A 24,702-nucleotide genomic window follows, 5' to 3' on the forward strand; every position below is an offset into this window, starting at 1 on the left:
AGAGACAGGTATAGTGTTACAATTCAGATATAGCATGAAATGTATCTTTTCCATGAGTCCCCATAGAGGCATAAAGCACTAGTTATTCTTGGACCATGGACAATAGGATTGAGATCGGACCAAAACACGTGTAAAAACAGAAATGATGCTGATGCATCTTCTTGACTTGTTTAAGTACTCATTTGAGATAAAAGGAGCATCAGAACTCTTATAGTGTTACAATTCAGATATAGCATGAAATGTATCTTTTCCATGAGTCCCCATAGAGGCATAAAGCACTAGTTATTCTTGGACCATGGACAATAGGATTGAGATCGGACCAAAACACGTGTAAAAACAGAAATGATGCTGATGCATCTTCTTGACTTGTTTAAGTACTCATTTGAGATAAAAGGAGCATCAGAACTCTTAGCAATGGGTGCCCAAAATCTTCGCTCCCTGTTCCCAGCAGAGCACTTTGCTCCCAGGAACTGTTTAATGCAAAATAAATAAACAATTTCTCCAGCAGGAAGCTGACACTGATATATCTGTCTCCCAACAGAAACTCCTCCTCACTAGCACACTCAGGCAACTATTTTTGCAGATTCTTTTCCTGGCCTCACAAATTTCAGGGGCTCAGATCCAATTCATCTAAACTCCTGAGAAATGAAAGTTTAAACCAGCAGAAAACACAGATACAAGAATCAAATGCTCCTACCCAAAAGGCCTACTAAGGAATAGCACAAGTATCACCTGGGTCCTTTATAGCTCCTGTGGTTGCTCTACCAAAGAATGTATATGCTCTCATTAATCAGTGAGATCAGGTAAGGATCTCATTTAGATGCTTGAAACTACCACCTCTTTTCTTTATGTAAGGAACCAAGGTGACTGCCTTGGTAGTCCTTTGTAAACCTGTTGGGTTATGCCTTCCAAAGTGCAGGGTCCAAAAGCTGCCCTTGTTCTCTGCCACAGCAGTGCAGTTTGGAGAAGGTAGCATGGCTAGAAGAAGGAATTCTGCTCATAGGTGACCATTCACTTGGGGCACAGGGTTACTTTACAGGCAGCTGCTGCATTTTATCTCTGCCTCTACTGTGCTCCAGTCCAGGGCTCTGACCTTCCTGACAGAGCAGTTTGGGTAGGGTTTCTGCAAACCAGGGACTGTAAAGGGCAAGCAACAGAAATCTGCATTCTTCCATTTTCCCCATTCTAATTCTGCTTACTTTCACTATGGTTGAGTGCCATAAACTTCAAACCCAGGAAAATCTGCATATGCACAGTAATTACTTTTTCAGACTGTTTTACCAAATCAAGGATTTAACCGCACTGAAACACTTGATAAGAAACAATTCCATTGATACTTGCTATTGAACCTAAATGACTGACCAGATGGAGCAGAACATAACACAGCAGACTGTCTAATATACTTTAGCTGAGATAATACATCTCGACTGAAAAAACATAATGTTTCACTCACTGACATGGAGATTGTTATATTACAGTGTGATGGAAATATCTATTGCACACTCTTCCATAAGTCTTTGTGCATGCCTGTGCAATTTTTTCCTTCTTCTATCCCTCTAATAACGTTTATATCTCTAATATCCCTTTAAGACCACTGTAATAAACCAAAACTGAACAATTAAAAAAAAAGCCTGTTAAACTACCATTAAGGGAATAAGTTAAACCTGCAAAATTAAGGAAATTCAACTTTAAAGCTGAAATGCACCATATGTCCTCCAGTGTGCACACATGAGAAGATGTGTTCAAGTATTTTTTTAACCAGCGTGCCGTGATGAAATAAGATACTGGAGAACATGGGATTCATACAGCATTGTCTTAGTCTTGCTTAACTTTTGTTTACTTAAAGCAACTATGAAGAATGTATTTGCATCTACAGAGATGCTTGCCTTTTATTCCCATTAATAAGAGCTATAGAAGCCTAATGAGATTACAGCACAGAGATGTTTGCCTTTTATTCCCATTAATACGAGCTATAGAAGCCTAATGAGATTACAGCATACCTCTAAATGTTAAAGACCTTTATTTGATAATAAGTCACATGCATAAGTCCATATGTGCATATTAAGTATGCTATTTACAGCACTTGTTAGAGGAGATGATATATGACTTGGAAACCTAGAGAACATCAGAGAAAAGTTTTTGTTTATGATTTAATATGGGCAGAGAGAATCTGCAGGAAACTCCAGAAGATCCTGTTCATATTTCCCTCCCAAAAGTGCACATGATTTATGTTGTATCATAAGCTTTAAGCATAGTTCATTGCTTTGCCAGGTAAAAACAAGAAAGAATAGCCCAGACAACTCCCTCAGGCCCAACATGTTTTGGTTTATCTAAAGTTCCTTCATTGTAATCTTGCTCTTTCTTCTTTGCAATAAAAACATTTGAATAGGGAGATGTGGCAGAAAATCTCTAACTGAGAAGCAATAAAAGTATCAAATTAAAATCCTAAAGCATTAGAATACCAAAACTTGAGAAAACAGGACCAGGATATACCTTACACATGTAAGGGTCAATAAAGGGACACCTCATCCTCCCAAACATTAATTGACACTAAGGATTTCTTGTCTCACAAAGGCTTCTTCCAAAACTTTTCTTCTTTGCCCTTCCTCGTTCTTAATCCCTTACTTCATAAGGAACTAAAGCACATATTATTAGATGTATTAGTTTTCACTAGGGTTTTTTTTGGCTTCCTCCCCCAACAGTTGTTTACTTTCCCTGCCCTTGGTGCTGCTGAAGAGGTACCACCACATAGTGCTGCTGTTCCTATTTTCCCTACCACTTTTTGTCTGCATGTTGGTGGTGCATAGCTAGTTCTCCAAGACCCAGGTCATGCTTTATGTGAAGCTAAGAGAAGAAATCCAGGAGCATTTTAAAGCTGGGTTCTGCCATGGGCTTGTCAGAGGCTTTACTGCTTGCCTCAACATTGGTGGCTGACTGGGAACAAGCCCCATACCCATGTTGCCTTCTATGCCAAGTGACTTCTCTTCCAGTAGAAAGCCATGAAGACTTTTATCCTTAGAGCTGGAGGCTAAGTTTCATTTTGAAAGTGCAATGTGAATGGTTGGACAGAGTTTTAGAAGTAGAAATGCTGCGAATGGAAAAAGCCATCAAAGCTTAAGATTCTGACGGAGTAATAATAAGAAAAATTTTCTTTAGATTTAGTAAAGATGAGTAAGTATCACCTATGGGTCAGTATGAATGACAAAAGAAAAATTAATGAAAGCTGGAACAAGAAAAGAAAGAACACTGCACAAGATTATCAAGTGCTGCTGTGTGGCTAACTGAGGGCTGAATAGTTCATCCACACTCCATAGCGACTGCTAGGAAAATAATGATAGATCAGTAAACCTCAAGATTTACATAATCCATTTGATACATTTTCAGCAACTCATACAGCAAAATTAGAGTACCTGGGATCAAGGTCATCCAGATGAGCAGCAACAAAAAAAAAGTCCAAACTAAATATACAACATACATTGAATCCTTCATTAGTGGAAAAGCACTCCATTATAGGTTGACTCTGGTTTTAGATTTTAGAGAAGCCAAGCAGTCATTTATGAAACCACCTTTCTCCTGCCTTCCTGCTTTGGAGCAATTTATTTTCTTTGAAACTATGTGTTTCTTTCCGCTGCAGTGGCCTCACAGCGCATTTATCTTCTTACATCTCTAAGCTCTCTGGGACTGGGACTCTTGATACTTGTCTCATGGAGGCTGTCAGCATTTAGAAATGAAAAGTAGTAATGTTAATAGTAATTTTCTACTTAGGTATAAAACCTGATTTTGTTATACCTCCCAGCACAGCGAGTGCATGCAGGAAGTGAGCTGCAGGGAGGATGTGACTGTAAGTCAGTATCATGGCCAGAGCAGCAGAGCAGCAGAAATCCACAATACCAAACTGCTCATCAGACAGTTTAACCACAGCTCTGGTGCACCATGTCAATGAGGAATCACAAACTGCTGACTTCAGAAGTGGAATGTGTTATTTCTGACGCCATGCGTTGAGAAGTATTTGCTGCATGGCCTAATGAGCTGCTGCAGTAAGAGCCTGCACAACTCAGAAATTTCCTGGGGTGTATCAGAAGAATAAAGGTGTCCTCAAACTTACTGGCAAATCACTGTGGTCTGCCTTGGTTGGGGACTGGATCCCAGTTTCTGTAAAGCACTAAGCAGACTGTCCTGTCCTGTAGTGCTCCTCAAGTTTTACGATGAATGTGTCTCCACTATGATCTGATTAGTGTTATACAGTTAAGCAAGTTTTGGTGGCAGATCATCCTTATGTTCAATGAGGACCCATTCTAAAACAAAATGGGGACCCAGCGAAATAAATCAAGATCGAACTAAACTATGCTAACATTTGCTTAGTTAGCAAAGGAATCACAATCAAAAGTATGAATGAATGAATGAATGAATGAATGAACAAATGACAGACAAAAGTATTTCCTCTAAATGGAAAATATTTTGTGGGATCAGCCCATATTTTTCAAAAATGACTATTCAAAATTAAGACCTCAATCCACAAAAAAAGCACCGAATCTCTGGTAACTGGAGAGGGGAAAAGAAGAAAAGGAAGAGAAGAATATCACAGTGACTTTTGAAGTCAAGCCACCTGTATATAGCTGTAAGCCCAGACAGGAATTCAGGAGTCCATACAGCAGAATGCTAGCCCAGGCTTCTAGCTGATCTGAAGCTACTGCAGTGAAGGTGGTGTGTGCAAGACTGAACAGACAGCTGTTTAAACATGCCTGTGCCACATAGCACGAGCATAGGCTTCTAAAACAAGCCTCCTCAGCATTCTGTCAATATGTCTTCACTTCTGCTAAAATACAAGCTGCCTGCACAATCAGAGGGCATTGCTTCACATATGGTTTTGGCACACTAAAATCTGTGATTTTTTCCTCATTTCTTTTTCTTAGGTTTCCCATGCCTCTTGTCACATGGAGACTAATTTCACATATTGATTCAACAATACCTGATGACTTTTAGCTCAGTCATAACTTCTGTTCCCTTTCCACTGTGCATTCTTTCTACAACCAGCACAGTGCTTCTTATGAAGAAAAGTCACCTGCCCTGTGTAACAACTGAGGCATTAGTACTGCCCAATCTTTGGGCCACTCTTTTAACAGTATCTGGAGGTATGTGGCCATAAATCAGTTCTGGCAGCACAAAAAATGGGCTAGAAAGAAAATAAAAAAATCCCCAATACAGAGAGCAAAGAAATCTAAATTTATGGGACTGTAGAAAGAGCTCAAGGAAAGAGAGAGGAGATTCTTGCGGCTGAACGATAAATGAGTTGAGTTGAATCCCTCAAGAAAGGAAAGAGTAACACAGAAGAGACCCATAAACCAAAAGGAATAAGAAAAGGAGCAAAGGATACTAGAAATAACACAAATTTTATCACTGACTTCATGAGATCAGGACTTCCCTTTCTCTGCTGCCCCATAATCCCTACTTATTTGCATAGGGTATAAACTAGCACAATCCAATACAGATTTTAAAAGTAAAGTGCTGGTAGACTTTGGATATAGGACTGAATAGGATTTAATCTACATCTCCTGCAGCTCCTACACAGATGACTGGATTTTACAATTTTTGCCATGTTCTGTTTATTGATATTTATTTTTAGGTTTTAGTTTTGATTTAGTTTTGCTTTTATGTTTACTAATAAATATTTTCATTAATTAAGTTAATTATCATGACAGCACTCACTTTAGAAAGAAAACAAATTCAACCTTGGTTTTGAAATGTCTAACATTATTAATATAGGAAGCTATGATGCAGCATATCTGGAGCTTTTTAAATTTCTTTTCTTTCCGTTTTCCTTTTCTCTTGATTAGCTACTTGCTAAATATTTGTTTGTTTTAAACTAAATCAAATTTTCTACCTCCTCAGCAGGATTCATGTATATTTATATGGGTAAGGTACAGTAATTGAGAAGTAGCAAGATACACCCATGACAGAGGTCTACTTGAATCTCTAATTTGTGCTCGATCTAAGAGAGAACAGGCAGCGTAAGTTACAAGTGCTGGAAGGTAGTGTTCACCTCTGAGCAGATGGAAACCAGATATTTTAAAACCAGCTGCAACAATTGACTTAAATATAGCCCTGTCTGAAATCAAGCAAAATTATTCCATTGCCTTCACTGAGTTTCAGAGCAGCACAGCAGAGCATGTTATGGCTCTAAATCTCGTGCTTTACAAAATACAATTATCACCCACACTTTGCAGATAGGGTACCTAAGCAGGGAAAAGCGAAATGGTTTGCTGAAGCTCACAAACAACAGTAGCAGAGACAAAAATCAGACCATAAAAGTATCTTCTCCCTCCCAGAAGTTCTTGTTCTTGTAGACTATGCCAGTCTCTGTCAATCTCTACACACTCCCAGTTCTACAGGTGTATTAGCAGAAATGCTGCCAAGCACATGACAAATCACCTTTTGCTACAAAGTCCACTAAAGGCACTGGGAAAAAGACCTATTCATTTTGGTGAGCTCCAGACAGAGCACTAAGGGAAAATCTGGAAACAAAGATTAAGATGAGCCACCACATGGGCTTAGCAACTACAAGAGGAGTCCAGATTTACAGCAGCTCCCAATTTAATTTATCCAAACGCAATTGCCAATGGGGAACTAAAAAAGGGCAAGAGCCACCTGTCCATTTAATAGCCATTCTCCTGTCCTACTGCTACAACAGCCAAGAGACTCATTTATCCCCACATGGGTATTTCCTTCGCCTCAGGTTGTTTCATAGAGAACATTGATGAACAAAATAATTAAATAATGCATATTCATTACGAAAGGGCCAGTGTTAAGTGACATTTTTAAATTGCATCGTGTCTTCAGACTATTTATTTTGCTAAAAATAACTTTAAAATTAACCGAGTCATAGACGGTGAAAAAAATATAATTAAAGTCATGTCTTTGGATCCCAGTTTTGAATTCTGTTGTCTGCACCCTCTGTATAGACAGTTACAGCCACTAGGACAGTTCAGCAACTGGTATGTAAGTTGACTTCTTATACTGTGTATGTCTGGTAGGTGTTACATAGCATAAAAGGCAGGTTCACTGATAGATCTGTAAAAGAAATAGACTAGTTCACTTCTACTTGTCTGTTGTCTGTGATGAAACCTTTTTCTAGTAAGCTCTCCGTATCTGTTCACTGTGAAAAGCTTTGACAGTTACAATGTATAGAACATGAAAAAATTAGTATTGTGACAACAAAACAGAAACTGTTAAGAAAACACATATTTGCTTAAAATTAGAAATACTAAGAATCACACATAAGCAGATTTCTGTTTTTTTATAAAAAAGAAAGAAAATAAAGCCTGAATTCTAGCATTAGAATCTATGAAAGAAACAGCAATCTATTTTAATGTTAGAGTTATCTTCACAGTGCTTACAATTGCTTTCTGCCTCTGTCTCTCCCTTTGTTTGGCCCTTTCAGATTCCCGTTTTTCATACTCTTTGCGGTATTCTTCCCTCTTCAGCCTTTCATGCTGATATTCGTCATAGCTGTCATATCTAGGAAACATAACTTAGTCATTAAATCAAGCACCTGCATTTGTGAATGTAAAATTAGAAATACAATTTCTGGAATGCTTCGTTATCCTAGGCAATTAGCAACAGGACAAGAAGAAATGTCCTCGAGCTGCACCAGGGACAGTTCAGGTTGGACAACAGGAAGAATTTCTTCACTGAAAGGGTGGTTAGGCATTGGAATAGTCTGCCCTGGGAAGTGGTGGAGTCACCATTCATGAAAGTGTTCAAGAAACAACTGGACTTAGTGCTATGGCATAGTTGATATGGTGGTGTTCAGTCAAAGGTTGAACTCAGTGATCTCAGAAGTCTTTTCCAGCCACGATTCTATGATTCTATTATTATCTCTTGACAACCAGCTGCAAAGCAAACCAAATGCAGGCCAAAGGCACTACCTGGGTCTGCGACTGTACGGTGATCTGGACCGTGATCTTGCACGTAAGGGAGAACTTCTATATGCTCGGTGTCTACAGTGGCTGGACTCATAATAGCAACAAGATCTGCAGGAAGAAACACATTCACCTCTGTCATTCCATCTGAGTCTATTGACACCATTGTCTACCACTTCCCTGACCTTACAATTTCTTCTAAGCTACCAGTGGGATTTTCCAGTGACAGTTTGTGATCTCCTAGTCAACTAAGGGGCCTCAAGTGACAACCCTGCCTCAGCCCTTCTGTAATGTTCCTTATTGAGGCTAACACAGAGCAGACAGTCAGCCACTGTCAACTTAGATCTGATAGAGGCTGCAGCTAGATTGGCACCAGGCAGCTCACAGATAATGGAAAAGGTTAGTTGTGTGCATCTCTCACCAATTGCTCTGCTTCTGACCTGACTGGCTCCACTCAGAAAGTGTAAACCTGGCAAATTTAAAGGATATTAGCAACAAGTGTTTCTGTAGCAAACCTGTAACCTTCAGAGTTAATCAGCTCAGGACCAATAGAACAAGTTGCATTGCATTAAGTTATTTCTTGCTTTTTTTTTCTTTCTTTCCTTTAGGTTCCTTTACATTTTTGCTGTTCTTCTTATTAACTACAATGATCATACATGAATTTGCTGTACCATACCTTGAAGAGGATCTACTACAGGGCGACCTTGATCTCGATCGGGAATATGGAGAACGGGAACAAGACCTGCGTTGAGGAAAGGACCTTGATCTAGAGTGTGTCCTTTGGGATCTTTGAGAAAATAAGGATTTGGGTGGAGACACTGAATCTCTGCATGGAGAGTTAAAAGAAGAGCAAGAAGGTGATACATCAAATAATGAATAGGCTTGTGTCCCATCCCAAGGGTAGCATAGTTTATCACTTTCATCTTCACTGTCATCAAACAGACCATCCATTGCTAGTCCTGAATTTATAAACATAGGTAGTTTGGAGAATTGTTCATTACTGTAATCACTGTCCCTTAGTTCTCTGGTCTTATCTGCTTCTTCATCAAAAACAGCTTGGCTGGGGTGACCAAAATGCTTATTCAGTTCAGCCCGAATTTCCTGGTCTTGGAGCTGTTTTCTGTTAATACCATGGGATCCCTGCTTACTTGTCTGTAAAGTCTCTTTCTTGAAATACTGGTCTTGTTCTAAAGAAGAACAAATCTGACACTGCCACCCAGGTGAAGAATCCTTAAATTCTAGTTGTCTGGAGTCCTGAAGTTCCTGGGATATTTTAATGTGTATTTCCGATTTTGAATTCACAGATTGACAGTAGTCATGGTCACCAAACAGCCGCAAACTGGGCCGTTTTGTCTTTCTCTCCTCATGTCCACTGGACAGTACTGAAGTCTTGCTAAGCTGTGCGTACAGCTCAGTCTGTTCTGGACCCTTCTTTATTGGGTTATTTCCTTGAGAACCAGAAGACTCACTATAGCGGGGCTTTTTTGAAGGTGGTACAACAGTCTTGCATGATGACTTCGGCTTAGGTGAAGTCCTAAAAGGATTATCTTGGTTGGCTTTATGAGGAGGGGTCGTAGGTGGAGTTAGGCCTATGGGGAATAAAAGGAAGAACAGAATATTTTTAAGCACACACACAACATTTATAAAGGTGTCTTATGTGCTTCTTAAAATAGATACAAAGCAAAGCCGATTCTTTTTCACTCTAACACTACTAATACTAGGAATAAAAGTATTTAGAGTGTGAGAAACCAAAGGTCTGGTAACAACAATAGCAACAGTACTAATGCATCACCATTAATCTTCAGCATCATTTCTGCCCCTCCCCTTCATCCATGACATCCGCCCCCCTCTCTGTAGATTTTGATAGAAAAGATCAAGAGACAAAATCCAAAAGAGGTTTTTTGTTAAATATATAAAAGATTTTGATGTAAAAATGAAAAGTCAAAAGACTGGCACCATCAAAAACTTAAAGAACTTAACAGACAAAAACCTGGATAAAAGCAAGCCCAAGAGAAATAAATGAGTGCTACCAAAGGACGCAGAACTTGAATGCAAGGAAATACAGTCACTCGACAACTCAACGGCAATGACTCTTTGTCTCCACAGTTCATTAACTTAGAAAACCATTGCTAATGTATGTATAATACATTCTAGTAAGCATAACTAATACATTTTGCCTGAAATGTGGTTCTGCAACTGAAACCCAAATGAACAATAGGACAACTGCAACAGTAATGAACCATTGCATTTAGAGCTAAATATTAGTGAGAGTCATGCAGCAGGGAGTCAAAATTAAACAGATGAGTATTCAAAGATACTGCTAACTACCAGGATTCTTTACATAACTGTAATAGATTATATCACTGTGGTGAGACAAAATTGCAGGAAGGACTACAGGCTGTTCCAGTAAAGCCTTGGAACTGAAGCAGTATCCTTCAGTTCTCTTTATAAGGGTAGACTATAACACCCAATATTTTTTGTAGAAATCACAGAATTTCCTCATACTTTACAAAAGGATTACCCCGGACACCAGGGCAGAGTAACAGCAAACAGCAGACACTGTTCAGGAAAGAATTCCTCTTCAGGAAGGTACTTAGCAATGAGCCCAAGCAATGAGCTTTCCATTACTTCCTTAGCAAGAATGAAAATAGAGGGCAGACACAGTTACAGGAAATGTGTGTTTCAAACATGGTTATAAAGCTTTGTTTTGTATTTTTAAGCATGCAACAGGGCTCACCAGATCAATGTAAATGGAACATGTTTTATAGTGTTTTGCTGTAAAGAAGGAACAGCGTCCATCAATGCGTAGTGCTCCCTAAGGAGTGTAAATGGAGATTGGGAGTCCCATTGCATTAGCTGCAATGAATTTGTTCCAGAAAATAAGAAGATAGGAGTACCAAGGCATAAATACTTGATGTGAGAGAGAAGCTTGATTTTGTCTGAATGTTTGGAAAAAATGGTTATGAGCTACCCATGGCTATGCGAAGATTTTGCCTAATGCCACAAAAGTCAGGGAAACTAAGGCAGGGATTGTGACACCTAAAACTCTAGTTACCCTAAATTTGAATTTAATAGTGAAAAAAAATTGTACAGTCATCACTGTTAACCTATTTCTGCTGAGTCCTCATTTTTTTTCTTTCTTCCCAAAACCACACTTGAGCCAGCAGTATGCATTTCACACTTTAGCCACCTCCTCAGTGACAAACATTTTTGACTACCAAATGATTTTTGGTAAAATGAAGAGAACAGCCCTCTTCAAAATTATGCAGTAATCATTTCCAGGTTAAAACTTCAGTCTCAGATTGAACAAATGCTCCAGCAAGCAACTTTCTAGGTAAAAATATTTATAACTGACTTTTACTCACAAAATTATACAGCCCATGAGAAGCTCTGGGGTTCGTTACTAGCTTTTTTGGCTGCAGGTTTAAAGAAAGAATGATGCAAAAATACAGCCACTCCACAATGAACAGGCATATTTAAGAATTTCAGGCAAAGAAACCCTAGGATAATCCAATATTCAAAATAAAATAGTGTTTCAAATTCCATTTTTTTAAAGCTTGCCTAAGCAGCAAGCAAACAAAACACAGTACAACAATTTTCAGAAGCCTGACAAGTAGTCCGACAATCTTTATAGAAAGGGGAAAGAAAAAAACCCAAACCTACCAAAAATAAAAGCTCACAAAAGCACAGACTGAGCTAAATTTGCTGGCACTTCTCTTGGTGGCAGAACTGGGCTGGGGACAGCCTAAGAAAGGGCTTCCTCGTGGCACTCTGGCTTTTTTCCTGGTTTTCAGCAGAAGCAGGAAGTGCACAGGCAAGTAGAAACAGATAAAAGTTGGAAAATGTTCATTTAACTTCTGAACAAACCTCCACTGGGGGATGGAGGAAGGAGTGAAGTTTTGAATTCATGTCACCACTACGCAGTCCACCTCCAGCGTGTCCCATGACCAATCTCCAAACAGTGCATTCCAAGACAACCAGTCAGCTGCAAACTTGTTCATCTTCACTCTAATCCCTGGTAAATCTTCACCGAGGGCCATGATCCCACATCAATGGCATTAAAATATTCTATAACCATTGGATGATTTCACACGCGCCGATTTCTCCCCCAGTGTGTACATTTGAGCGTTGACAGTACAAGGTATATTCTGTGCTCTCTCTTGAACTTACCAGGTTTTGACAGATTTATGGAAGGACAGATGGCCATTACGGGCTGAAGGCTGACAAGAGGCAGTTCAGAGCATTGTTAACACACTTGCACAAACTCTCAGCAGTGCAGCGCTGTGCAGAATGTAATTCAGACTATAGCTTTTTTATTGCTGCCTATTTTCTTTTGTCAAAAGAGCCTGCTGTGCACAGCAACAAATGGCTGCCATTACCCAGAATGTAATGGGTGTCAGACAAATCACGTAACACAAACAATCAAGAGTATGTAGGTCATATTTCAACAGAGCACAACCTTAGCAATATTTATGATTACTGCATTGAAATGTGCTCTATAATAAACAAGTACCTCTACATCACTCACACTTATGTACTTCTGCGCAGCAAATCTGTTAGAAGTGGTACATACTCTACAATCATCCCCCCTTACACAGTCTTTTTTCTTTTTAAAGTAAAAGGCAAGTATTTTTTCGTGACATGCTGTAAAACCATTTTCTTTGTAGGGACTTTAATTGAATAGCTTTGGTAAATGGTACGTTTGCACTTTGCCTTGCTCTTGTCTATATTCTACAAACTCACTCGGTGATCTTGCGCTAGAAAACAGCATACATCAAATTGCCAGCACTGCTGCCAAAGCAGCACTATCCTCCCTGTCTCTGTGCAACAAAAGGTGTTTGCATGTGTGCCAAATCTACCACCTTAGCCGAGTGATTTCTTTCCAGAAAGTCGCTGGGACAGTGAAACTACTTTCGATACATTCCAAAACTCCACTACAAAAAACCTCTCAGTAACTCATTTAGCTCAGCTAGGTTTGATAAGCAGCAATTAGGGGACTGCCTTTGCATAAAACGTGACATCTTGACATCTTAGGACTGATTTGCAATGGTGTTTTACATAGACACGGATATTTCTGAACCTCTGCTGTAATTTAGCATTCAAATGTTTGATGACGTTTGTTGTGCTTTGAGGGGGTTGAGAATTAGTGTCTTTTGGGGAACGCAGCCCTGGAACCTTTCTACACGTGCACTGGGCTTTTGAGAGGCATTGAAAATGAATTCTTTCATACCTTTTAAGTTTGAAAATGGATTGTCAAGGGAAACGTTATTTAAGGCCACTTAAAACACTGAACACAAGATAACAGCTCAATTCAGTAGAAGAAGAGCTTTTGTGTAGCACAAGATTGCAGAAGCCAGAAAAATAAAATTAAGTAGTCATCATATAATAAAAAACTACATGCTTGTTGAGTATTCAGTTTAATCCTGTTGTCAGTGCTGCAGAGGATAAACACAGATGCCTGAAAATATCAAATAATTTACTAGATTTTATTCCCTCTGGACAACTCCCTACATCTCACATCTCATTTTATCAGAAATCATTCTGAGGTCAATGAATTCTTAGATGACAGATTTTAAGTATTTGTTCTGACACATAAGAGGTAACACAAATCTAGAGGTGGGCAAATAGCAGGGTATAAGTATCCTCTAGAATGCTCATGATTTCCAATTCACTATTCAAGTTGTGAACATACAGCCTTTTCTGTCATCTCTTTGGAGAAATCAAATTTTGCACCTAACACATGTGAGGAGTTTCATACTCAGATAAATCACAGGGATCTGTGCACAAATGAGAGACCTTCCACTAAGAGGTGGAAATAGCCTTCCAGTTACTGACTGAGTTCTAAGCGTGTAAACCCACCTCATGCACTTAACTGGTGGCTTTGAGTATTTAGGAGCAAAGGTTTGAGAAGACACTGAGAGAACAGAGAGAGATTAATTAGGAACCATGCCATCTAACATCTGGCATCGGCACAAAGTCTAAGACAATCAAAAGTCTGATTTGCAATGGTGCAATTATTGAGGAGGAGCCCTTAATTTCTAAGAGAAACACAGCCACCCCCAGAGGGTGAATCATCCACCTAGTCCCTGTGCTTGCAGGTGCCCCCTCAACCTGACTGGAAACAAGAAGGAAAGAGGTGACACAGAATCATCCCACATTCCTGGAAGACATCAGAGAGGTTCAAGCCTCTTAGCAAGGTGCTGGCAATGCAGCTAGCTGTGGAAACAAAGGAAGAAGGACCTCTTCTGAACCTCTTACTCAGAATGAGACTCACCTGACACAGGAATTTCATTCACTACATTATCATCACCTGGGACTCCCTTCATATCATGATGTTCTGGTCCATATTCCTTAGAATAACACTAGAAATCAGCTTCAGGAGTTGGGATTTTATATGACAACAGACTTATTCCTCTATCACAGGCCACTGACTTAATGCCTATTCAAAGAATTCTTATGTGTGTCATGAAAACACTGTAAAAAATATTAGTTCCTTGTAATTTGACAAACCCACGTTTTAACAGTTTAGGGGAGGACAAAGTTGCATTTGTGACTACTAACAAATCTGTTGTGAAGCAAGATACAGCACTGGCAAGAGAATGGTTTCAGTTTGACTTTAGATACATGAATCCAAAGTGTGTGTGTGACGAAGATTGATGGTTCATGTGGGAAATGCTTTTATTTATTTATTTTTCTACTCTATAGTTAATTCATCAGTGAGGGAAGCAATGTTGTTTTCAGCAGAGAGATCAAGGGAGCTGCTATTTATATTAAAATACTTTGTGCTTCGATAGTGCAAGCAGCACTGCTAATGGTCTTTTCAATTCGGTAGTGAGATCAAGGCAACTCCTATTTAAATTATAATAAATAGTGCTTGTATAGTGCAAACTGCCCTATATAAGGACAATGAGCAATGCGGTTATCTGGATATAATTTGGAATTGCCAGGGTCTCACTAAAGAACTTCAAGGTATTATTAATCACTACTGCCACTATTTTTTTGCCTTTTTTTGGTTGGTTTTTTTTGACTGAAGTGGGTGCCAATTCTGCCATGATTTACACACATATGCTGTATGTTCTTCAGTACTCCAGGTTGTTTCTGTTATGTACTTTGATTCCAGCACAAGCAGACTCAGGACACAAGACACTACTGCAATACAAATGAGTTAAAAAGTAAGACATGCACCACCACTCATTTTTTAGAGATTTATATGCATATATGGATATAAAAATAAATCTATGTGTATGGCAGGCAGAGATTAATATAGGTACCAAGTGATCTCCTGGAATCTCCTCACCAGGCATTGTGAAGACCACAGCAAGTACAACATGAAGTCCAAGAGCTACCATCATAGAACTCTGCTTGGTAACACTGCTCCACCTCCCTGGCCACACACACTCTACCAGCTCTTACTCTTCTTGAATATCATCAGTTTATTTTCTAGATAGACTCTATTTACTTCCAGAGGGGAAAAAAAATCATAGAATCATAGTACAGCATTCCTGTTCACATATGCATCCAGTTGTGCTGTTTCACAGCTTCTGAGGCTTTTTTTAATGCACCAGTTCTCCTGGTTAAATTGTCCAAGCAACTACAGAGCTGTTTTGTTTCCTCCTCTGTGCACAGCTGATGGAGTGGAATGAATTTGGTCATACCAAGACCATTCCTGTTGCCATTATGGACGCAATACTAGAGGACTATCCAGGGGTCAGACTGACTCCCAATTTCTGTCTAGTCAGCTGATGGGAAGAGCAGGCTGCTGACTTTTTGGCTGGGAGAAAACACTGCTTCCTTCAGTGATTTCAACGGCTGCTTGTACCATTCTGCTGTAGTCACCTCATCTGCCCCTTTCTGTTGGCAGCACTAGGCACTGACCTGTGTGCTTACAAATTGGCACCCTTGTGCAGACTTGCTCTCCAGCAACAATAAAAGAGGCTTCTCCATGCTTCAGGCCTACCGGCTCTGAACAGGATTATTCTCCTGTGTACAGTGAATTTTGCCATGTTTGTGTTAATTTTGCAAAAAACAAGGTGCATTGGAAGGATGTTTCCTCTTGCCGTGAGAGGAATGATTAGGACTGCAGGTTTCCAGGAAACAGCAGAGAAAAGTGTGCATGTTTTAATGCTGAACTAATGAAAAAGTTTCTGGAAAAGTGAGATGATGGTTGTAGGGAGGTGAAAAGCCAATGTACATACACAAACCCAGTGCTTGGGCCTGCTCTTGTATAAAGATGCCATGGAATTTAGGGGCATCAAGCTGATTTATGGCACCTGAGGGCACATTTTGCAATCCCTCTACCCCAATGCTAGAGATCACTCCATTTAAAATCCACTGTTATCCTGAGAGAAACACATGCCAAGTATATCTCTTATTTTTCAATATTACACAACTGAGAAAGAAAACTGTACTGGCAATAGCTTGGGTGGACCTCAATGCGTTCTCTTGTGGTCAGCTCTGGACACTTCAGGAAAACAGAGGCAAAACAGAGTTCAGAGAAAAGCCATAAAACAAATCAGAGTCTGAAGGAATTGACTTCAGTAGAAATAAGAGCAGATGAATTAAATAAGTGATTAAATGGGTGATACATGAACTAAACCCCTACATGATAAAAAATCTTACAAGTCTTTAAAAGGTACAAAACCAGGGATCAGAAAGGAGGAGGAAGAGGATAAAGAGAAGCTGTGTGAAGTGTGCTAATGGAAGAAATAAAGAGAAAGCAGGAATATAAAATGAATACCACCTTTAAAAATTACCTCTAAGCTATGGAATAGTTTTGCAGTGGTAGAGGAGAAAGCTGTTATTTGTGACATATTAATCTAGAATTGACAAAGCACTGAAACATGCAGTCTCATACAGCCCTAGACTGGCCTGGAGACAGACTGGATGACATAACTTTTACATCTGTAACATCTATTACACTGTGCTGTGGGGTTTGTCTTTGAAAGATGGTGCTCAGCAGTACACAAATCTATGGGGAATGGAGAAGTATAACAGATAAATGGTTTCATTCATATTTTCTCAGAAATTATGCTCTCCTGTGTAGGTTTGGAGCCATATTTTCCAACACATTTCTTCTCGGGTAACAGGATAAAAAGTCAATGCTAAACTGCACTGAAGTTAATCTACTGGAGACCTCTGTGAGATCTCAATGTACCTGTGGTATATTACAGTGAACAAACACACACACATACAAGCCATGCTTAAAGGAAGAGCCAGCACTCTGTGTTTCTCACCTGCAGTTCCAGAGAGTTCCACACTTAAGGTTTGTTCAATAGTCTTGTTCTCAAATGGGGAACCCTTGGGATCACTGGAAGACAGGGCACATTTATAAAAACAAGCTGAAATGGAGTTGCTGTAGCCAAAATCTACTGAAGCCCCCTCCCTTTTATAAATGTTTGCACTTTTTAGTACTTACTTTGGTGACTCGGGCGTCAATGGAAGTGATAAACTTGTTGGTTTGGCTACAGGAAAAAAGAAAACAATTATAGCATATTTAAATACTCTGTAATGTATGGTATAAACAATTCTTTTTATTTTGGTGCTGGAATCCTGTGGTAGTCAGTTAGGGTTGAGCTCAGATAGTTCAATAGTCATTTCAGTGTATCTTAGATAGATAAATAATGAGACTCATCCTGATTCCTTATTACCAGTACCAAAAGGGCACATAAATTTCAACAGTTATTTACATCAATTACTGTACTTTGAAATACAGTACACAACCCAAATGCCAAGAACCTTTCAGAAGAAGAGTGCTATATGTTAAAAATCAATGACGAACTCTGCAGGATACAGAATGAAAATGTTATTTCTCTTAGAGTTAATTTAGACTACAGTTCACGTTTTATTTGGAAACAGGAGCAGCAGAATAACTACAAAGTAACAGAACGTTATGAATATTCAGTTAATTTTACTTCTACAATATACAGTTTTATATATAGCACTGAGAATAGGTTGTTTCTATGAGGCCAGAGTCCAACCAGTTATAGTCCAAATTTCTGCAAATTATCCTGCAAACTACGACAAACCATGGACATAGTCACAGATGGTTAAAAATGGGGTTGAAGCTCTCAGCAACACAATCCCAACATACTTACAAAACAAAGCTCTGGCTATAAAAATACAAGTCTTCGTAGCTTTTATTCATGCAAAATTGTCTTTTCACTAAGCAAGCCAAGAATTAGGATAGTGTAATGTAACTAAGATTCCTTTAATTGTCAGGGAAATGTTTAAAATTAAAAATCATAAGGATAGTGTAATATAACTAAGATTCCTTTAATTGCCAGGGAAATGTTTAAAATTAAAAATCATATTACTTGCAAATTTTACTTTTCAGAAGTTAGATTTGAGCACAGAGAGCATTGTAGCAAGAACAACAGCAGGGGATCTCTTCTGCAGATTAATTACTTAAGACAAAATGTTACCCTTGAACAATCCTGCACTGCAGATCTTTTGTCCAGAGTGTCACTACTGCGTATTTCATATTCATTCCAGGCTTGGAGCTCCCATCAACATTAAAGGATTTTATATGCAAATTGATTACTTTTATAAGCTCTAGAGCATTCCTGAAGTAATACTACAGTTTTTTAAAAAATTAACTCAATTCTCAAGAGCTGCATATTGTTTCTCCTCCTCCTCATATGAAAGTTAGAAATGGAAGCTCAGGTGTTCACCTCGGGTTCACCTTCCTCAGAAGTCACTGCCAGAGTGAGGAGATGCACCTCAACGAGTTATTTGTCTGATCCAGCACTGCTGCTGATTTGTGCATAAAACCAGGTGCAGCAAAACTGAATGCAACCTGACACATTTTTCTGTGTATTTTATACACATCTAGGGATAATAATGTTTGCCAGTGGCTACCTAGAGGTTAAACTGGCTTTAAAACAACAGACCTTATAGCAAGGCTCTGGAATAAATTTCATACCAAGGCTTCCACTTTTATTTTTTTAATAGAAATAAAAATCTACATACTCTTACCAGTTTAGGCTACCTAAGGAAGCTGAATGTATAAGGGTTATTTAAGCTCCTAAAAAGTCTCATTCTAGCTCTTATTAGTCCCACATCAAAATATACACATATTAAATTCTGAAGCACTGAGGCACAGTGCAAATCTGCCAGAGATGGGCACAGAACCAAGGTATTATCTCACACTTGCATGCATTAATTTTAGGCAGATATCACTGAGCTCTCCCACTGAGAAATTCGCATACCAAAACACCCATCAGTTTTCTTATTGCTAGGCAAGGGCTTGACCAAACACACTTCCTGCAAAGGATTCATCCTCACATACAGCTATTGATAGAGTAAATATTTAGCCAAGACACTATCATTTTCCATGGAGCCTGTTTATTAGAGTTTCAAGGTCTACTGTGGTGTTTTTTCTTATTAAAAAGGGTTCACATCAAGTTGCTTGTCCCTGTAAATTGAAAACATTCAGGTTCAAAAGAACTAAGTCTCCTCGTGGGCAAATTTCAGTGCAAAACCACAGATGATCTTTGGCATGAATGCGTTTGTGGACATTCCCGTGGGTTTGCAATATGTTTGCAACAGTAACCCTAAAGGAAAATAACGTTTGACTTATCCTTCGTGAGCTTTCCCTAACTTTGAAAGAAAACATCAGACCCTGATTATTTTTTAAACCAGAAGGAGACAACTTTCTTGTACCTTTGATTAAATGTATGAACAAATGACTGCAGGTCTGCAAATATCACTTAAATTTGCAGGGTTGATTCTGCATGAATTGACTGTCCAAGCTGAAAGCATTATATTCTTCTATTTGTATTAAATGCAAATCCATTGATATTGAAGTCATATATTGCTGTGTGAGGCAAATTTGCTGAAAAAACAACATTTCAGAAGCCTGTAAATTAAGTGCAGGAGTTAAAGAAGAGAGAAATTTCTCTCTGCCTGCAATTTCACCTGCAATACCACTAAAATCACAGTCATCTGTTAAACACTGCTAAGTTAGCTATATGTCCCTTTGGACTTTTCCTAACCTCTCCTTCTGCACTGTTTCCACAACCCAATGTGCCCTGACTCTTTGAATTGAATCTACACAATTGTTTCAGCTGGGGAAAAAGAGCAGGTCTGATATGAATAGAAAGATTTATGTGTGTGTGCATATACCATGTTCTATATAATACACCTTATCACCTACCACCCTAACTTCCAGCAGTGTTGCTAAAGACCCCTGTAACTCCTGGCAGTTCTGTGTTTGAGTATGATTGCAGTTTTTTACACCTACAGTTCAGTCTGGATTCTGCTGTGAAGCAGACTGCTGAAGCCATCCAGAAGGAGTGGCAGTTGGCATCAAGAAGCTCTAGGGCCAGTTAGATTTCTTTCTTACCAGAAATATTGTTCAGATAATTTGAGACCATAATGGAGAAAAACCATACTTAGGATGTCAGAATGTACAGCTGTGAGAACGGTATTTAGTGGTGGGAAGATTAATTTTATTAAGTTTTTTCATACTTCCTAGTGCATGGTGAAAAAATAGATTTGGTGGAGGCTTAAAAAGCAGAAGGAGGGATGGTAAAAAGAAGAAAAACCATATACAGTTTACAACTGTTGCTTTAAAAATACCAGAACAACACATTTAGGGTCATATCCTGATCTCTATTGCAGCCAGAGAACTTCCACTGACTTCAGTGGAGTCATCCAGAATTTGCACTGATGTGACTGAGATAGGCAGTTGGCCTTCCAGATGCCAGGCCAATATAAACACATAGATGTATTTTAAAGTAACAGTAACTTTAAAAAGCTCCCTTTGGGCTCATATGCTTTTACAGCTTTCCTTTATCTTGGGAAAACACAGGGGAAAAGAGGAGGAGAGAGAGAGGAGGCTTTAAGTTGTTGCATCTCTGTCATAGAAGCTACTTGTAATATAGACCAGTTCTTTACACATTGGGGGATACTAAAAGTCAACACAAGTGTTTAGTTTTGGCCATAAAGAATCAAAAAACTAGAGAGAGAGAGAGATCAGGATGGCTGCTAAACTTTCAACTATTTACAAAATAAAATTACGAACTGGCATTCCAGCTTTAACAGGAATGACACGTTTATTGCTTTCTCTGTAGCAGTGAGAGCACTATTTATTGTCTCTTAAGGACTATATGGCAGGTTAACAATGCCTTCAGTTTTACACTAGCAAAAAAAGAAAGAAACTCGCTAATGAACTGGCCTGCCCAGCTTGTTTAGGGGTATAATGATTTCTTAATGGTACAGGACTCTGTGAATACACAGCTTCAGCTAGCTTGGTATGCTACTATGTAGTATTAGTTAAACTTTTTTCCCTGAGAGTCTTTTTCTGAGGCTGGGTACAATAAATACAGGATTAAAATTGTCTAAAAGCTAAATCTAGCTAACTAATTCTAACTTCATTATACTGTTTTAAAATTCTCTCTACACAGAAGAGATGCTGGATTTACAATACTAATCCAAAGAACAGAAGAAGTATCAAGGGTATTCCCAACAACGGTATTTCAGCTTCTCTGTGTTACTGCTTGTACCAAAGTTGTATTCTGAGGTCTCACACCTACCTTGCAGATGATTTGTCTGAGACTGCAGATGTGGCTTCCTTTTGGAGATGCATTTCTCTTTGCTGCTGTTCCTGTTCTCTGCTGGTTTGGTCTGAGGAGGGTCATCATTCGTAGTCAGATATTTGAGAAGCTCAGAGCAGGGACGTCTTTGAGGCTTTTGCTGTTGACAAATGCTCTTTGCTTTATTGCTCCATGAATTCTCAGTCTTAAAAACAGGGCAAAATAAAATAAAATAAAATAAAATAAAAGCTAAAATTAGTGAGCTGAACCTTATCAGAATGGATATAGGTTTTCTGAAGAGATGAGGTTTTCAATGAAGTGTTCAGTCTAAGTGCACTAGATCTATGAGCTGTGAATAACTGTTTGCAGAACAAGGAAAGAAAATTACATTTAAAATTCCTAAATGACATTTATGCAGCTTTTTATTTCATTTCTCCTACATTGCAATGTTCCTACTCAGCAACATGTAACTAACAAGACCCTACAGCGCCTTTACTGTGAACAAAAAAATAAGCTGGTTTAAACCTTAATTTGCTGCTGATTGCTTGAGCCCAGTATTCACAACTCTCTTAAGTACCCCTAAATGTTCAGTTTTCAGTTACAGTGAATGGCAAGACAAACATTGTTTAATACTGCCTGCTAACAGAATTATGTCAGAGCCCCCCATTCTACCCAATTAATGTCTAATACACATCTTTTGCCAGGAATACAGTGTCATTTGTCTTAGCTCAGACAGCTGGTAAAATGGCAGTCTCACATCCTGGAGTCACTCATAAACAACACCAGCCCATCAGCAAATTTTAGCACACCCCCTACTACTCTGTGTATTGGTAAAGTAGGCAAGAGTAACAGACGGTGGGACTACAACTGAACTCTGCCAAGAGAAAAAAAGCATAAATGAAATATTCAGAGCATAAAGGAGCTCAGGTGATTTTTCTGGAACCCAGTCTACAATCCATTCACATTTTTTAAAAGCAATTACAAGATAATAGGCAGATTAATACAATACATCCAGATCTACTGTTTGCTTGGTTGCTGAAAGCAGAAGAGACCTGGTTACAATTTCTTCTCTTTTTCCCCTTTTTCCTTATTATAAAGATTAAGTTTGTACCTTAACAACCACAGGGCTTGTTCTGATCCTGTGATTAGTGTTTGCATGGTTTTGTGTGCTGAGACCACTGCATTCATTGTAATTTAGCTGAGTGTTGGCTGGAGCCAGCAAGAGCTTCTTAAGCTACAAACACATCAGGGAAAGGGAAGTGGAAGAAGAAGAGTAAAGTTATTCATCTTTCTGGATTAAAATGACTTATTTACATTTTTGCATAGTTACATAAAGTTAGCTATATCAATTTCAGCATGCAAAGTATAATAAAACAGAAAGCAGGACTTGATACTCCTCAGAGTAAGCAAACAGATTTCATTTTCTTCTAGCACATTTCTGCTCCCTTTACTGCAGTATACTGTGGGGCAAGCAGAAATTACAGGGATCTTGGATTTCTGAATCTATGGCAAAATGAAATTCTTGGCGATCTGTTTGACAGAAGAGGCCTCTAATGCAGACAGAGATGTTAACTTTAACAGACTAATGGATACAGCGTCGAGACGCAGGTATCTGGCTCTGTTCCCACACAAGCCAGTGATAAGGGGCTTTCAGCAGAAACAGAATCACATCTCAAACTAGATTTACTGAGCAAAATGAATATAATGTTACACCCACATCCTCACCTAAGGTTCAGTTTTGCCCTGGTTCACACTAAGCTGGTGCTTACTGGTCAAATCAGTCTTAAAGGCACAAAATTATCCGCACATCCCACTAGACTCACTGAGCCTTTCTTTACAGATCAGCAAAAATTATGTCTAAACATAATACATAAGAAAAAGAGCCCCAAGAAATGAAAGATGAATTAAGAACCATTACCCTGACTTATTTGAACAGAATGATAAGCAAAAGTGTCAGCCCCATTAGCACAAGAATCTCAAAACCAATCTTTTCAACAACTTTTTAATAGACTGCCACATTAATCATTCTATGGCTATTTGGTGGGGTTTTTTCCCCTGCTCAATTTTCAGCTCTTTACTTGATTTTCCTCTCCAGCCTAAATGAAAAGTCCAGACCTTACTGTGACTACATCATACCCATGCAGCGGGTAGCCAGAGGCACATCCAATTCCTGTTAAACAGTAGGAAGGGTTCTTACTAGAGACGGCTCTTCTGCCTCCTGAGCTGGAGGGGTGCCGTCGGGCATCGGGGAAGTGCTAGCGGCATTTTCGTTGGTCACATCTCCATCTGTCAGTGCATCAAATGAAGGCAATCCATCCTCATCCACAGGGATGCTGTCCAGTGTTTCAGTGAGAACAGCTAGCAAGTTTGCCTCGCTCTCTTCATCTATCTTCTGCAGGAGAGGACAAAACAAAAAGCGGAACCAGGTGAGAAGAGAGAAGGAACAAAACAATGCCTGTGTATGTGAAAAAGCAGACAACACACAGTTAGACCAGCCTTTGAAAAAGTAACCTGCAAGAGAATCTCTGAAGATGTAATTAAGTGAAATAAAATGATCTATCTCTGTTCAAGAGAAATCTCTTTGCACTCGTGGTGTATTGCTAGTTTACTTTTCTTCCACAATTTTTTTATCAGGTGTTAACAATGATAAGTAACCCCCCAGGGATTGTATTACAGGATGTGCCTAAGATGCTGACACCTAATGATGGTGTCAGCCCAGGCTGTCTCTTCCTTTCTCTTTTCAACACTGAACCCCAGCTAATTGACCTGACAAAATTACAAGAATCGACAACTAATCAGGACACCAAAAGGGTTTTCCCTTCCAGACTTGCTCCAAACTCGAACAAATTCTCATACCTGAGTGTTCTGGCCTAAGCTTAGCTGGCAGGACTCATATTGTAAATGGCAAGCTGTTTGGGTGTCTTTTAAAGCAATGTATTAGGCAGGTTGCCTTTGAAGTTGTCCTTTCAAGTTATGTCATTTGAGTGCTCAATGTGCTATTGTATGCATTTAGCTAATTCAGACTGCAATTATAAAAAGTAGATTAATTCCTAATCAGATGTGGCTGCAATGTTAATTTATATCTTATTTCAGCAACAAGAGTTCTTTTTGTCAAACTGAGTAAATTTAAGTGCCTTCCGAGTTTTTAATGAAATATAGTCCCTACTGTATATTAAGGTACAGATTTTTTTGTGGCACTGAGAGTTCTGAGCAGTAGAACTGTGTAAAAATCATTATATTTATTTTTC

The 24,702-nt window shown here is 38.9% G+C and overlaps 1 protein-coding gene across 1 annotated transcript in view; it reads right to left on the reverse strand.

Annotated features, from left to right (window-relative positions):
• PPARGC1A (peroxisome proliferator-activated receptor gamma, coactivator 1 alpha) overlaps positions 1 to 23,846 on the reverse strand; it is a gene marked incomplete at its 5' end in the record, with an annotated part of 29,556 nt that extends 5,710 nt beyond the window's left edge. Inside the window, 8 exons of the mRNA XM_009080001.1 lie at positions 7,395 to 7,515; positions 7,926 to 8,030; positions 8,596 to 9,508; positions 17,153 to 17,226; positions 17,335 to 17,380; positions 21,455 to 21,659; positions 22,566 to 22,688; positions 23,652 to 23,846. Coding sequence (XP_009078249.1) covers positions 7,395 to 7,515; positions 7,926 to 8,030; positions 8,596 to 9,508; positions 17,153 to 17,226; positions 17,335 to 17,380; positions 21,455 to 21,659; positions 22,566 to 22,688; positions 23,652 to 23,846 — 1,782 coding nt within the window. The remainder of the gene's footprint in view (positions 1 to 7,394; positions 7,516 to 7,925; positions 8,031 to 8,595; positions 9,509 to 17,152; positions 17,227 to 17,334; positions 17,381 to 21,454; positions 21,660 to 22,565; positions 22,689 to 23,651) is intronic.
• Between the last annotated feature and the right edge of the window lie 856 nt (positions 23,847 to 24,702).

Source organism: Acanthisitta chloris, unplaced genomic scaffold, assembly GCF_000695815.1.
Source record: "Acanthisitta chloris isolate BGI_N310 unplaced genomic scaffold, ASM69581v1 scaffold14868, whole genome shotgun sequence".
Lineage (NCBI taxonomy): Eukaryota > Metazoa > Chordata > Aves > Passeriformes > Acanthisittidae > Acanthisitta > Acanthisitta chloris.